Source organism: Melospiza melodia, chromosome 9, assembly GCF_035770615.1.
Source record: "Melospiza melodia melodia isolate bMelMel2 chromosome 9, bMelMel2.pri, whole genome shotgun sequence".
NCBI classification, from domain to species: Eukaryota; Metazoa; Chordata; class Aves; order Passeriformes; family Passerellidae; genus Melospiza; species Melospiza melodia.
The window spans coordinates 9,755,303-9,770,506 of NC_086202.1; the positions used below are offsets into that span (position 1 = coordinate 9,755,303).

A 15,204-nucleotide genomic window follows, 5' to 3' on the forward strand; every position below is an offset into this window, starting at 1 on the left:
ACAATTTTCAATCAACAGAAATACAGATATGAATGTATTAAGCCAATATCTATAAAGCAAGGCATTAGGTCACTTCCTGACAACCAATATCTAAAATCGACATTTGTTACTGCACAAAAGCATGCTTCTACAGCATTAGTTGAGAGAAGAACTTGGTATTTTTACAGAGTGGGTATATTGGCTCTGCAACCTCTGTAATCACTGCTGATGCATAATCCCTTCCCTGCCACTCCCCTGCATGTCACCCTCACGTCCCTTTCCCACAGCTCCAGCACATTTCAGTACATGCTGTTAGTTACCAAACAAGCTTTTTTTTAAGTTTGGCAGATTCTGAAATCTTCCTGTGGTAAAACCAAAGCTTGTTTATATAGTTCAGCAGCTACTTTCAGAGGGTTTTTTGATGGAGGGGAAGGAGAAATATAAAGCAAAGGGGGCTGTTTGTTTTTCAAAGCAGCATGACAAAAACATCCTTCTCAAGAAAAACTGAGGCCTCAATCAAAAGGGTGTCAGTGGGGGAGACGGGCACAGACCTGGCAGCAATGGAAAGCCTGGTCCATACCAGGAGGCTCATGGGCTCACAGAACATCAAATACTTACAATGAGCAAATGTGCTTGGTCTGCTTTGTCCCTGGTGTGTAACCCAGAGTTTGAACTGAGAACCATTAACAGCACTCATACAGCGAGCATCCTGACACCTGGAAGCATGGAAACATTGCAAGAAAAGGCAGTTGTGGCAAGCAGCAGGCAGGGACAGAACCTGCAGTGAGAGCTGGAGGGGCCCAAGGGCTGCCCCAGCCACGCGCCATTGACTCGCTGGGCTTCTCGCAGCACTCAGAGCTTCTCCCTGAACAATGCCAACCACAAAGCAAGCTGTAATCTAAAAATCATGCCACAGCTTGCTTTCGTATGTCGAACCAAAACTGCGATGACTAAGAAATAAAGCCAATGTTGCTGAACTGGCTACGGCTGCCTTTCCTGCAACATGCATAAATGTAGGCTGATCATTATCATTTAAGATGGAACCTAAAGCTTTTCCTTCACTATTAAATTCTGTTTGCAAACCACATGAGGCACAAACATGGATTTCTGATTTCAAGGTCTTATTTAAATACTTTTTTTTTAACTTACTGTTTACAAGAGAGATTTTCCAGTGGAGCAAAACCGAACTAGAGTAAGGTTAACAACAACATGGCTCACTCCTGTCTCCTACCATTATTCAGCTATCTTTGGTGGTTTCTTGAGCTCTAAAACATTGATATTCAGCTCAGATAAGCATGTAAAGAGACAGCTACCAACATTTAAAAACAACTTCTATACATTATAAAGACAATGCAAGGGAAAAACTAAACAAAGAAAACAGAAATCCAGTCCAACCAGGTATGAACCTGACTCAAAAGAAACCACCTAAGCTTCCAGAAACTTTCTGAAGAAATAGGTGAGTCCAAACTATCTTGACTGCAGAGTGAGCAATTTCCTATCTATCACAAGTGACTTAACTGCCTAATAACTTTGTGCCTCTCCTACCCAGAGACCTTTCCCTGTAAGTACAGTCTTGCAGCATATAACAAGTGAGATTTTTCTGGTCCTTTGAGACGTTCAGTGATTACCAGGCACTAAACAACTTAGTAAACCATATTACTACTCTTCACAGGAATTAACAGCTTTAGTCTATAAGCCTTGAATATGGAATTCTCACACTTGCTTGGAGATTTTTTCCCATAATTAACAGTTTATCCAGGGAACTCACTCCCTAAATGTGACACATACACTACACATAAGTGTTATGTAAAACAACATTCAGCAAGATTTACAAAATAGCAACAAAAATAAAGGCTGTACTTATGAATGGTGTAAGTTAGATGCAAACTCCAGATGGAATGGGATCTCCAGAGTTTAAAAATATCAGTCCAGGAAGGAAGTTTAGTTCCAGTGGATACATCATCAGTGTAAACCCTGCTCACATCAAACTTTCTCAACCAAAAGCCATAGTAACTTCATCCTCAACAATTTACCGCTAGAAGAAAAGCTGGAGTGTCATTAAATGGTTCCTCACTTTACCATGCATTAGAGTACATTAATAAGTACTCAACACTGAATACCATTAAACTGATAATGCTCATTCTTCTGAGTATGTTCTGGTGACAGAACTTAAAATCGTCATGGCCTTGTTTTTAGCCTTTTTAAATCACAGCAGCCATCTTTTCCTGCCATCTGTTTAAAACTGATTTAATGAGATAGGAAAAGGCATATTTTGTTGCTTTATCCCATATGAGATACTGAAACCATCCAGGACTGTGTTTATCTTAGTCTATTATTCCCAATGTAAGTTGCAAACTCTCTGTATTCTATTGCATAAGGACATGATGACCTTGTGGACTTGAGATTTTTTTAAATGTTCCACCAAAGAATATAATACATACATAATTATTTTAAAATATTTATGATTTTAGCTTTATATTGCTTTAGGCAAAGATGTAAGTTAAAATTATCTGTCAAAGTACTGCACTTCAACTATAAGTGAGCCTTTCATTTCTTTATGTGCTCAGTTTCATTACAGAATGAACAAACAAGTAGAAGATGTTTGCTTATAACCACAGAACACCTTAAGATTTAGAAGTAATGGATTTGGATTTTTTTTCACTGCAACTCTCATTCTTAAATTACTTAAGGTTACATTTAAGGTAACAAGCACACCTTGCTTTAAATCTCAAGTATGAAGTGTAAATCTCTGTGTTGAGCTGAACAGCAGTCATTCCAGAGCCACCAACAAATACTCATTCTTGAATTTGTTCCCCTTAATGAATATTTTGAAACAGTGATTTATTTTCTCCTCTCCAGCCTCTTCACCTACCTATGGTTTCTGGCAGGTCCAGGAGCTCATTGTGCTGCAAGTCAAGGTTGGTGATCTGCGTGCAGCTTCCAATCTCTTCTGGAAGATGTTCAAGCTGATTGTGCGCTACATCCAGCGTTATGAGGTTACACAACTCACCTAAAAGCACACAGGAAAACCAAAACATAAAGGACTTTAATGTACAACTCTCAACAGTGACCTCCACACAGATTAATAGAATCAGACGGATTTTGGGATAAGCTGAAAAAAAGCTACTGCTACCATAAAGTTATACATATAAAATAAGGTATTACAGGATCATCATTTCATCAGTCAGATCTAAAACCTGATCAACAATTTTGAAAAGCTCAGATAAAGCTTTAATAGATTCTCCAAAGAAATGTAATTTATTGGTTGATTTTATTCTGACAGCTCAAGCTGTGGAATACAAGCACAAAACTTGCATCTTACACTTGTTTCAGGCTGACCAGAATTTTAAAACATTACTAAGTAAATGAATTGTACTAAATTTTGAGAAATTAAGGTCACTTTTTATATAATGAATTACTTTCAGCCATAAAATCAACAATTAAGAGACAGAAAAATTATTTGGCTGACAACCTAGACAATCTAAAGTCCTGAACACTATTTTTAAACATTTTAAACATTGGTGACAGTCATCCCAAAAAAGACAACTTACAATAAGTAAAGTGTATGCAAGCAGACCTACAGCAAATAAAAGTTTGAAATAAAAGGATTATCTGTTAAACATTAAATAAGTTTGGATTTGCTTGGAGTTTACAGCCACTTCACACAGAACTGCTTCATTTCTAACATTTATAAGTTAATTTAAAAGCACAGCTAGGCACAACTCTCTGAACAGTAGTTTCACCTATTTTTATGTCAAACACACTGTGTTCTGAGCAAAAGATTGTTGGGTTTGAAAAAAGAAAAAACCAAATGTGTGCATAAATACATGTGTACGTATTCACAGTTTTTGCATCTGATGGAGGTAAAATTAATGCATATTATTTGAGCAGCTTCTACTCTCAAGTGAAGATGAGGTCACTGCATTTGTATATTAGAGCATGACTCAGTGAGTAACAAATTTGGAAGAGCAGCAAATTCCTTTTGAGGAGCAAATATCTATTTTTAAGCTTCAGCATTGTATCTTTGACACAAGGATTTTCTCACAGGCCTAGAGGATTATCCTGGGCAAGTTCTGATGTGTAGAGTGTCTACTCATTAGGTCAGCAGATAATCACAACTGGTGATTTAATAAATCATAAAATAATATGAATTCAGACTCTGTCCAGAGTTCAGGCGTCATGTAGCCACAATACTCACTATGTATCACAGAACAATTGTGAAAGGCCAGGAAAAAAGTCAACCTCAAAGCTTTATTATTCTGTTTTTCTTAGATTGTTAACATATAGCTGATATGTTAACATATCTTATTTCCTGCATTAATTAACCCAAAACGGGATGTTTTTCTGCAAGCTAAGAAGATGGAAATGTAAAGCTGGTGCTCAAGCAGCTACTCCAGCACTGTGTGTCCCCTCTCTTAGATCAGCAATCAAGTGCAGTCCAGGCAACCAGAGGCAAGAGCTAAATGTGCTGTACCCAGCACTGCCTAACCCACACATGTCAATGCCATTACCAGGCAGAAGAAAGCAAATGTAACAAATAATTAAGCAAGAGTTAATGGTCTGTGACAATGGTATCTTTATTATTCATGGAAAAAAGGGGGCAAAGTGTAGAACGCAATAGGAGGAAGAAAAGCTTGAGGAAGACTTAAAACATCCCTCCCTTTAAACAAACAAAAAAAGAGCCTCGCAAAACTTTACTGAGGTAACTCAAGAACCTTCACACACTTCGGGGCAGTAGCTTTGACTTCATGATTGCTGTTTTCATTTGTTTTCACTTCAGGCCTTAACCAATGATGTCAAATTTGAAATATGGCATAAATTCCATTTCATCGTGCTGAGTTCTCATTTACTTGACTCTTCCCACTCTACATCTGCTGAAGTCGAAGAAATACTTGGGGGTTTTGCAGCAACATGTGCTGCACTTCATTTTTGCACCTGCTGATATCTTTGACAACAGCAAGCTAAATGTTTGAAACAAACATCTTACTACCTAATCCTGAGGAGGAAAAATAATGAAAAGAGACATAATGCCTATGTCTCTGTAGAAAATTAAGGGCAACCAAACACTTTAGTTTAATTTGAATATCCATACTTAATATTGTCGCATTAAAGATGCAGGCATTATTTTAAAAAGCAACAGTAGTAGCATTTAATAAAAATACTGAATGTTAAAAAAGATTGAGGACTGCTCAACAAATTTTAAGCTTTAGAGCAGAAATCAGAAGTTAGAGCCCTATCATGAAGCATAGTGACTTAAGGGAAGGAATTAAAGAAATATAGAAATATTCAGGTTTAATTCCCATTGCTCAGTAAGGAATCTTGTTCTTGGACATTTATTGTGTACTTATAGTTTAACAGCATTTCATGAAAATGGGTTTATTGCCCACTCTAAGGATAGAAAGAGAGGGGAGATGAAATGCTGTTGGCACTACAATTTTTTCCAAACTTTAACTTGAATTACTGAGATACAACAGAGAGCATGTAAGTCAACAAATATCACTCGAGGTACATTTCTCCTGTTGCTCTCCACAACATATGACAAAAAAATCTTACATCCAACATGCTTAAAAAGGCAAAAAACATCTGGGTGATGTGATAGAGACTCAGATCACAGAAGTGAAGAGCATGAAGCTAGCCTATCAACTTAAACACTCCATTTGAGATAAAAAGGAAAGGAAGTCTCAGAATCACTTCATAAGCCTAACAGTACACACACAAAGAGGTTAACTGAGAAACTCAGGATCAAGTCCAGCTCTTTAGTGAGTGGCCCACAGGGAGACCAAACCCACATCCTTGGTGTCATGAGCACCATGCTCTAACCAACGGAGCTAAATGGTTTTTTACATCTTCACAAGCAAAGGCACACAGAGTTCTCTCAGCTGTGGTCTGAGAACTAAAATACTAAAATTCTGAGTGGCCATATGTGTGAAAGCCGAGACAGCGTGTAAATGGAAATGCTCTTCAGAGCACCTCGCAGCCTGAGGCTGTTGCTGCATGCGGGGCTTGAAGAGCTACTGTGAGGTAAAAGGAAGAGCAACCAGGGATGGTAAGAGTTGCTAGGGAGTCTTTGCGGAATGGGAAAGGGAGGAATCAATGTAGCTTAGAAGGGCAAGTATAGGAAAACAGAGGAATAAGGAAATAAAAGGGTCCAGTCCCTTACAAACCAATGCCAGTCATGTCCTGTGGCCAACCAGCACCACCTGCCCCGTCCTCTCTTTAAGCTCTATTTTGCCGGGTGAGGATCTCCCTGTTCTGAGCTCTGAGCACAGCAAAAGCACAGCTCATGTGCCCAGCACTGCTGAACACATCCCAGCACATCCCAGTGGGATGAGGAGGGCTTGGGGCCACCAGAGCAGCAGCCAGAGCCCGGGGACAGCTCTGGTCCCACTGGGTGAGCGCACCGTGAATGGCCACGCTGTGGCTGCGGCTGCGCAGGCACCGCTCACAAGAGCGGCTCTGTCAGCAGCCACAGCACACAAACACATGGCAGGAGCACTCCACACCACACACAATGATCTGCAAATGCACAGAGCCCCAACTGGAGGCCATCTGCATCGTGCTCTTCCCAGGAGCTGATGTTTCAGCGAGTCAAAGTGTCCTTCTTATTGTCTGAACAGCGGCAGTTGAACTGAGGAAATGCATCTCAAAAAAAAAAAAAAGTTAAAATAAGTTTAACCGAGATACAACTGAAATCTGTCATTTTTGCCAAGATAAGAACCATATGTCAAAATTAAAAAAAAAAAAAAGGGAAAAATCTTTTTCCTAAAGCAATTATTTGATCAGGTACAAAAAAAAATGTCTAACGAGTAAGGAGCTCACGATCTTATTCATAGTAAAAGAATCAACATTTGCAATTTTTTGTGTACTACCTAAAATTTGCTGAAACACATTTTTATCTTGATTTAACAGAAATAAGTCAGCTAGAAATGCGCAGCAGATCAAAATCAGCCTTAACCAGAAAGCAGTTTCCTGAAGAAAAACCCATTCCTTTTCATCACACGGACAACTTCTGCATCACTTCACTAAAATATTGTTCAAACACCCCAAATCACTACAATAAGGCAAGCACTGCTTCAGGGAAATAATAACCACAGGTTAAATTAACTCTTTTTGCCACAAATAATGTCCAAAACAGACAAGTAGTGAATAAAAGATTCTCTATAGACTACTTACAGCTGCACTGAAGGGGTAAGCACCCTCACAACAATTAAAAAATAAACTAGGAGGGTACTAGTGTTTGGAGTTAGTTTTCTTGGGGAGGAGAATTTTTTTGCCTTTTTTTACTATATTACATTGTGATTGCAAAGGGAAAAAAAGCAATTAAAGCTCCAAGTCTGCCAAGAAAGCAGACAGGAATTGCACGTACTAGCTGGCTTGACAATAAAAGATTTTAAAGTAGGAGCAATGCTCATTTGAAAAACATAAAACAGTTTCTCTATAAATAACCTTCACAAAAAATAGTCAGTTACAGCATAGCATGTAGTTTTTAAAAATTTGTATTTTAAAGGCCCTAAAAAAAAATCACACAATTCAAATGCATTTTTCAGCAAAGACAGTTTGTGAAGACTCCAACCACCTTCCATTTAAAAAAAAAACTTGTTGAAATACAGCTAAGCATTCACCTCAACAATCCTTAAAAAAGGTGGAGTGAGCAATCACCTCACTGTTGTTCTCATATACACAAAGAATAAATGTTGTAGTATGACAATGATACATATACCTGCTTTTAAAAACCCAGCACAATGAAATGACTAATATTTTCAACATAATGAGGCAGAATTATAGTCCCATTTCATGGCCAACTTTGAAAGCCTGTTATGACAAGAGGGCCAGGTTACATGCCCCGACTTACAAAACTCTGAAAGTTCTTTTTGGCCATATGAAACAAAAAATCCTGCTTCATCAAAAAACACTCAAGTACGCACAAATTAACAGTTGGAGAGAGTATATAGGTCAATAGCAAAGAGGCTTCAGTGTTTCCAATCACTAATTCAGTCAGTGGGCACCACTCTTGGATGGCAAACACAATTTGTAATGTAGCCTCTTTTCCACTGGATTAATGACATGCCTGCCCATGCTTAAGCAGATTGAATATTATGAAATCCTTCACAACATGATAAATCCCAGGCCAGATGACACAGCAAGAGGATCAAGACTCTTATGGAAAGTAGAAGGAAGAGGAGAATGCAAATATTAGTGGGACTTCAGGCTGATGTGTCAGAACATTGGTTATAAGCTAATATGTAAGAATTAATTATCCCAAATCAGCAATGCTGGGAACAAGTTACAAACAGTTCCATAACTTTCATAGCTACTCATCTTTCACTTGGTTCTCTGCTGGCAAAGGAGAAAATAAAAGGAAAGAATTTTCAGTCTACACAAAGTCTGTGGGACAGGTTTCTTGCTGTTAGAAAAAAAATTTAAAAACAATTTTAGAATTTTGGAATCTTTTAACTCTCTGTGAGATCTGAGTACATCACTGTGACAGAGAGCCTGAGCTCTTTGTTCTGCAGTCAGAGCCATTCTGAATTATTACTGCACAACTCTAACTTACACAGAAGAGTTACCAAGGAGAAGGAATGCAATTTTAATATGGTCATAAGTGACTTACTGACTAACAAAGTTAAAATACTCATGTAAGTAAGAAATAAGCACAGTAATATTATTCTCAAAATGCACACCAGGATCTAGTTGTGGGAACCACTCAAAACCACAGAACCTCAGCTGAAAAGACTCAAAATCTGTTCTAAAACAAGCTTCAACAAGACACAACAGCAAACACTTATTGCTTATAACTGAAAGCAAAAAATACAAATAAAATTAAAAACGTGTTCAAACAAAATCCCAAACATGCAAAATGCAGAGAAAAGTCTTAGCAAGGGCTCAAAGCAGGATTTGAGGTGGACAGCAGAAACTCATTTGAGTGCCAAGACAAAGGCAAAGCGTTGCACCTAGCAGGGAATAACCCTGTAAAGAGGTACAACCCTGCACCAGGAGGTGAGAAACAGCTCTGCAGGGAAGGACCAGGGGGTCCTGGTGGTGCTGAGCCTGGGGTAACATCTGGATCCTGTCCATTTTCAGTGTGGAGCAAGCTCTCAAATAAAGGCTAACCACCTTCCAGGCTACATTAGAAAAGGCAGCCTGAGGAAGGTGATTTTTTCTCCTCTGTTCAGTACTTACTGAAGTATTCGAACAGTTAAAATAATTGCAGCATTGATTTAAAAAAATAAAACTTGAAAAAATAAAAAATCAAATTAAAAAATTAAAAAAAAAATCCCAAAACAACTCTGGACTTCTAACAGGCTGTCAGTTATCTACTGGAATTACACTTGGGGCATCATCCCAGTAAGCTCTGCAAGCAGATCAAAAAGGCAGGACTACTTTATCATTATCCTAAAGCCAGCCTGAAGAACCTGTAATCAGGAGGAATTTGACTAGCTGACAAGACAAAACTGCATCCCCACAAGAGCTCTCACAAGAATCAGAACTCAGTTACTAAAGCTGAAGCTGGTCAAAAGAGTTCTACACTTTTTCTGCAGCTCAAGAAAACCACCAGAACTGGATCACATAAGCAGTCATTGTCTCTGACTCCTAGAGACCAACATACATACATTAATGCTTGTATTTATTCCACTCCTGTTAACAACTTCATGCTTTTATCACATTAAAATAAAAACATATAAAAGCATTCTCAACTACTGTTTGCAGACATTACCACACCAGTTAAGCCCAGAAACACAATTTTGTTTTTCCTTCAAATTGATGAAACACAGGAAGGTGTTCTTAGATACAAATAATGTAAACAAATATTTCTCTATATTATCAGCTCTGCTTAAAAAAAAAAAAAAAAAAAAGGAAATGAAATTCAGAGCATCACTGAAAAGCTTTGCAACTAGCAAGTCATTTAATAAGGAAGCACCACATTCAGCGTGGAGTGAGTAGACTTGAACTAATGTGTCTGCACACATCTGGTCCACTGTCTACACTACTGAAAACAAAACAGGTGCAAGTGTTATGAAAAAGAGTTTCAAAGCAGTGAAGAAACCACAAACTATCTAAATATTGGGTAGATGGGGGAAGAGAAGAAGAGAGTCTCAAAGACATTCCTAGCCTGGTGTAGGCAGATTCCCCGAATTACATTCTAAAAATATTTCCCTTGCAGAACAGCCCTGACCAGATTCTCCCCAGAAAAGGAGTTGCATTCAGACAGAAAACACAATATTTGGAGTCTCAAGAAACTTGCAGAAACTATGTACATGTAATTTCAACCACGTTGACAATATAATTTCTATTTGAGTTTTGTGTGCCAACACAACAAAAATATTCAAAACTGATATGAGATGCAACCTTGTCTTTGCAAAGAAAACGTTATCAACTTGATTGTGCAAAACAATTCCTTCAACACAACATGGAGGAATGCAATAAAACTCCAAATATAAGAAATGCAAAAGGCTTGCTTAAGTAACAGCCTGCAAACTGAAACATTTGCTTGGCCTCATCCCAAGACAATTCCTCTGGTTTTCATCCTTCTCATGCTGACTGCCTGACTCACCAAAGCATTCACATTCTTCCATTCTAATCTTCCACTTTTTGATCTCAGTGCAAATGGACAACTTACCAGATAAGGAGATGAAGTTGGTGTCCACCTTGTGAACTCATCCCCACAATTATCCCTCCAGATCATCTTTTGGCAAAGTTTTCACAAGGAAACCTTTCTGTTAAGGTTTTATTTCATGGATGCCACTAGAGATTGAACAGCCAGGTGAACAGGTAAATTCTGTCTTGATGTGCTTGTGCGTGTGTCTGTCTCTCTCTCTCTATATATATATATAAAACATCTGCATAACAGTGACCTTCATGGACAGGAACATTCAAAGCAAACTTGCAGACCTTACTAAAGAAGAAAGGCATTTATAGAAGTTTAAAGAAAAAAAATGGCCAAGCCTTTGGAAGAAGAGGGTACTGAGAATTACTAAAAAAACAAGCTGCATCAGACTCATGAAATCCCTGATACAAAAACAGTTGGATGTGGGCAAGGAGTCAGGTTAAGCCTCATATATAAACTTACTCTGTTTCTATGCACATTCTTGCTTAAAGCTAGAGTCAGAACCAGGATACAGAGCAAGATGCACTCTGAAACAATTTATCACCCTGCTAGATAGGATGCAATTTGTAAGAAAGAATAACAGAGTAGCTTTGCCATCAAGAAACTCTCATCAATGGATTCTCACCACTCTACATGAAAACACTGTTTCACTAAGGTGCAGCTGAGCTCAGGCTACCAGGATTCCAGTGAACTACACCAGGTAATTTCCAGGTCTTGTGGTACAAGACATGGAAAGCAGTGGGAAAGGAGAAAAAGATTCTGAAAATACAACTTGCTGCATTTTCAACAGCTCTCTGCTCTCAGCAATCCACCCTTCCCCAGAGCAGCTGCAGTGCTCTTGTCATGCTCATACTCATACACAACAAGAGCAATCCTACCGGGGATGCTCACACGAGCTGCAGCCAGCCCAGTGATCCCAGAGCTCAGGTGTCCTGCCCTCCCTGTTCCAGTTCATGCTCTCCCACTCCTCCTCCCACACCAGCTCCAGGCTGATCTAAACTACACTGACTTCAACTACCTAAAGTAACAGACAACAAATGTAGCATCTGGGAAGCTGCCAGGAGGGGAGTGGATCCTGTCACTTTCAGTATCATGAAGCTTTTACACATCAGCACATCTATTTCATGAAAACTCCCATTGATTCACCTGCAGAGCTCTTGGCTAAACAGGGAAAAAAAAAACCAAAACAAACTATTTGAGTATTTTTACATCTTATTCAAAAAAATACGTTTATATTTGAAAATACAACAATGCACACCAAGACCTCAGCTTACTATGCAGTCGACTGAAATAATTTCAAATTGCATAAAAAATGTATAAGCAATATAGATGTTGCTAGAAAAGCGTTAAGAGAAGTCTGATAATTACAAGCAGAAATTATTTAGTATGTATCTACCTATAATAAAGCAACTGGATGCAATGGAATGAGAGGTGCTTAATTCTGGGGAGGGGGAAAGACCAGAAACACACACATCTGTGCAGTAACTATAGATCATAACATTTCCTCTTTCTCACTAAAACAATGGTTTTAAATGCAAAGCAACTTCTCCTCAGGTGTAGTCCCCTGATTAAAGCTTGTGTTGTTTAGCTACTAAAGACAGTTTAAAGTCCAAAACAGAACCAAACTTTAGCTTATTTCCCAGCAGCTCAGGTGGGAGGTTCACCTCTTCTAGGTTTTCCCCAAAACAACAAACACCTTAAACAGGTCAGTTGTAAAGCAGTTTCCAGGACCACCTGAGAACAAATGTAGGCAACAGAGGGAAAGTGCTGCATCTAAGAACAATGGAACATCACTGGCACAAAAATCAACTACTCAAAGATATGCTGGGTGCTGGAAGAAACGCCTCAATTATCAGAGCACTTCAAAGTCCAACATTCGATTTATTTCAGTAAGACCAGAAGGAAAATAAACTTTTTTTTATAAGGCTGGAGAATAAAGATGCCTAGAAAAGCAATGGGATGATTGCTTATAACAAGGTCCTAAAGTTGGAAAGCCATTTATTCTCACTAAACAAAAATTTTCAGTTTTGTGTAACAGTGAAAGTCATCACAAGTCTGTAGCACCAGGGTAAGCCTTAATGCAATCCCTCTTTGAGGGAACAATAGCAACATTTTTCAAACTGAAGTCTGGATCTTTAATTTTCTTTTTGCCTAGACCAACCTTTTTGTAGCACATCTACTTCCAATAGAAAAAGTAAAGAAAACCCAGGATTCCTTGTACAGTGTGCACCAGATCAACAACATGAGCACACTGTAGTTAACTGCTGCAAGACTCTTCCTCTCTGGACAAGTCAGCAGGTTACATAAGCTTTGAATTTTTAGAAATATGAACAAGCACACTAGCATGCCATTGTGAGCCTTAGGCCTTAGAACAATGGGGCATTTTTAAAAAGAATTTGAAATGCTCCACATGATATTGCTTTGTAAAAGATAATGGCTTCATTTTACTTTCCATTCTGCAGAAAGAAAAACTTCTGTTATTTACAAGCTGATAATATGAGTGCTTGCTAGTTTATAGTATTTAGATACTGTATTGGAAAACATACAAGGGATTAAAAGCATTGAGACTTAAAAGGGAAGGGTTTTTTTGAAGTGCATATGTGAAATGTAGAGAAATAGTAACTGTTCAAAGAAACAAATTCCATTGGAAAGTCAGAAATACACTTCTCAGTAGTTTCATTTTTCAGCTGTGCTTTCAACTGAAGTATTTCATCAAAAAAAGTAACACGAAAGTAAGTGAGTAGAAATCAATTACAGAATTTAAAATATACTATCTGGGTTTACTCTGATGAAAAAGATTTTCAAATGCTTGTACTATGTGTCTGAGCAGTTGAAATTATTTGTGTTACTTAAACACCAATTAATTTTATTTTTCATCTGATTCAATTTCAGGCAACCTAGTCTGAGGAATTTACTTTGAATAAAAAAGGATGCTTGAATTTGATGATTTTCCTTTTAAATTGTTCATAAGGGTGACAGTTGTCTTTCATTTGTGCTTCTAAAAGGCCTTCCACAATGAGGTGCTGACCCGTAAAAAGGCACATGAGCATTATCACAATTCAAATAAAGGCAGGACTAACTGCTGGATACAAAGACAGAAGCAAAGCAGTTAATGTTCTCAAGCTAGGGTTTTATACAGAACTGAGAACACTGCCTGTACACATATCAAGACAATAAAAAATACAAAAGAAAGAAACAAGTCACATGTTCATGACACAAGTACCTACTAATTTTCCCATGAAGCAGTTACACATGATCACTTTCAAGACAACTGTGAGCAAACACATACGGACATTACATACTTCCATGTAAATCATATTCAATAAGCAAAAGAAATAAAGAGGTTTCAGCAGCAGCAATGCCTGCAGTACCAAACACACAAGAGAAGTTTCTAAAGCATAACATCAAACACTAGGATCCAACACCTCACAGAAGTTTTTTTCTTCACACACTACTAGTATTACTTTGAATTTATGCAGCACTATCCCCAGTTGAACCTCAGAAGAGGGATCTATGCTAGATTAACTAATAAGTGAGCCACAAACAGAACCAGGTAAAATACTGACAATTGTGTAACAGCTCAACCAGCTAAATTGGCCACAATTCCTTCAATGAATGTAGAAACACGCAGTATGCTGGGTTTTCTGTAAACATCAGCCCCATGGTTTCCAGCATCATTTGTTGATCAGCAAAATATCCAACAAGGCTGCTGAACTTAAACTGAAGTGTCAAAATAGTTGAAAATTGTAATTCCTTCATTCTCTCAGGGGAAATTCAAAGGATTGCTGAGATGCTCACAACAATTCAAAAATCACATGGATCAGAAAACATACCACATCATCCATTTCATTTCTGCCTAGCAAAAAGTGTTCCTGTGGCTCCAGCAGAATGCATCCCCAGAGCTGCCACAGGGAGCCAAAGGCTCAGAGCAGCGGCTGGCATCACCAGTGCATTTCTCCACTCCTGTTACCACTGACAAAGCTCTCTGTACTGGGCACTGCTGGTAACTGGATGAGCAGTTTCGGGCATGCCCAGGAGTTCCCACCATCAAGAACATGTTATCTTATGTATCTTTCATATCAATGTGCAAGATAAAGAGCAAACACGGCTGGCTTGAGAAAGATCTATCAGGTATACAAACAAGATCATTTCCCAAGCTTTGCAAAATTGGTGACCATAGGGGCCACTTCAGTAGCAACACACTCACACACTGGCTTGGACAATAGGAAAGTACCAGCAGCTTTTGGAAACAGGACATGGGAGTTATTACTCACAGTGTTACAAGGGCTTTCACAAGGTTGTTTGTTTTTTTTTTTCACACTTGAAGAAAGTCAAAGCAGTTTCTGAATTGTGTGAAGTTTCTATTCCCCCACCCCCTAAAAGGGCTAAGCTATACTTGCATTTTAAAACTGGTGACATATAGAAAAAAAAACTACTGATTAAGAGAATCACACTTTTATAGGGCACACACATTGTTCAAACAGTGTTATAAAGACATATATTCCATGAAGCAGAATATATTAGGAACAACACAGAAGTTCTGATATACAGCTAATCCAGCACATTTTGTGTAATAAACCATTTAAAGTAATAAAATACTTTCACACTAGTTCACCATC

At 38.3% G+C, this 15,204-nt stretch overlaps 1 protein-coding gene across 3 annotated transcripts in view; it reads right to left on the reverse strand.

Annotated features, from left to right (window-relative positions):
- SHOC2 (SHOC2 leucine rich repeat scaffold protein) overlaps nt 1-15,204 on the reverse strand; it is a 63,101-nt gene that overhangs the window by 22,032 nt on the left and 25,865 nt on the right. For all 3 annotated transcript variants that reach the window (XM_063163204.1, XM_063163205.1, XM_063163206.1), the window contains exon 3: nt 2,852-2,989. In XM_063163204.1, coding sequence (XP_063019274.1) covers nt 2,852-2,989 — 138 coding nt within the window. The remainder of the gene's footprint in view (nt 1-2,851; nt 2,990-15,204) is intronic.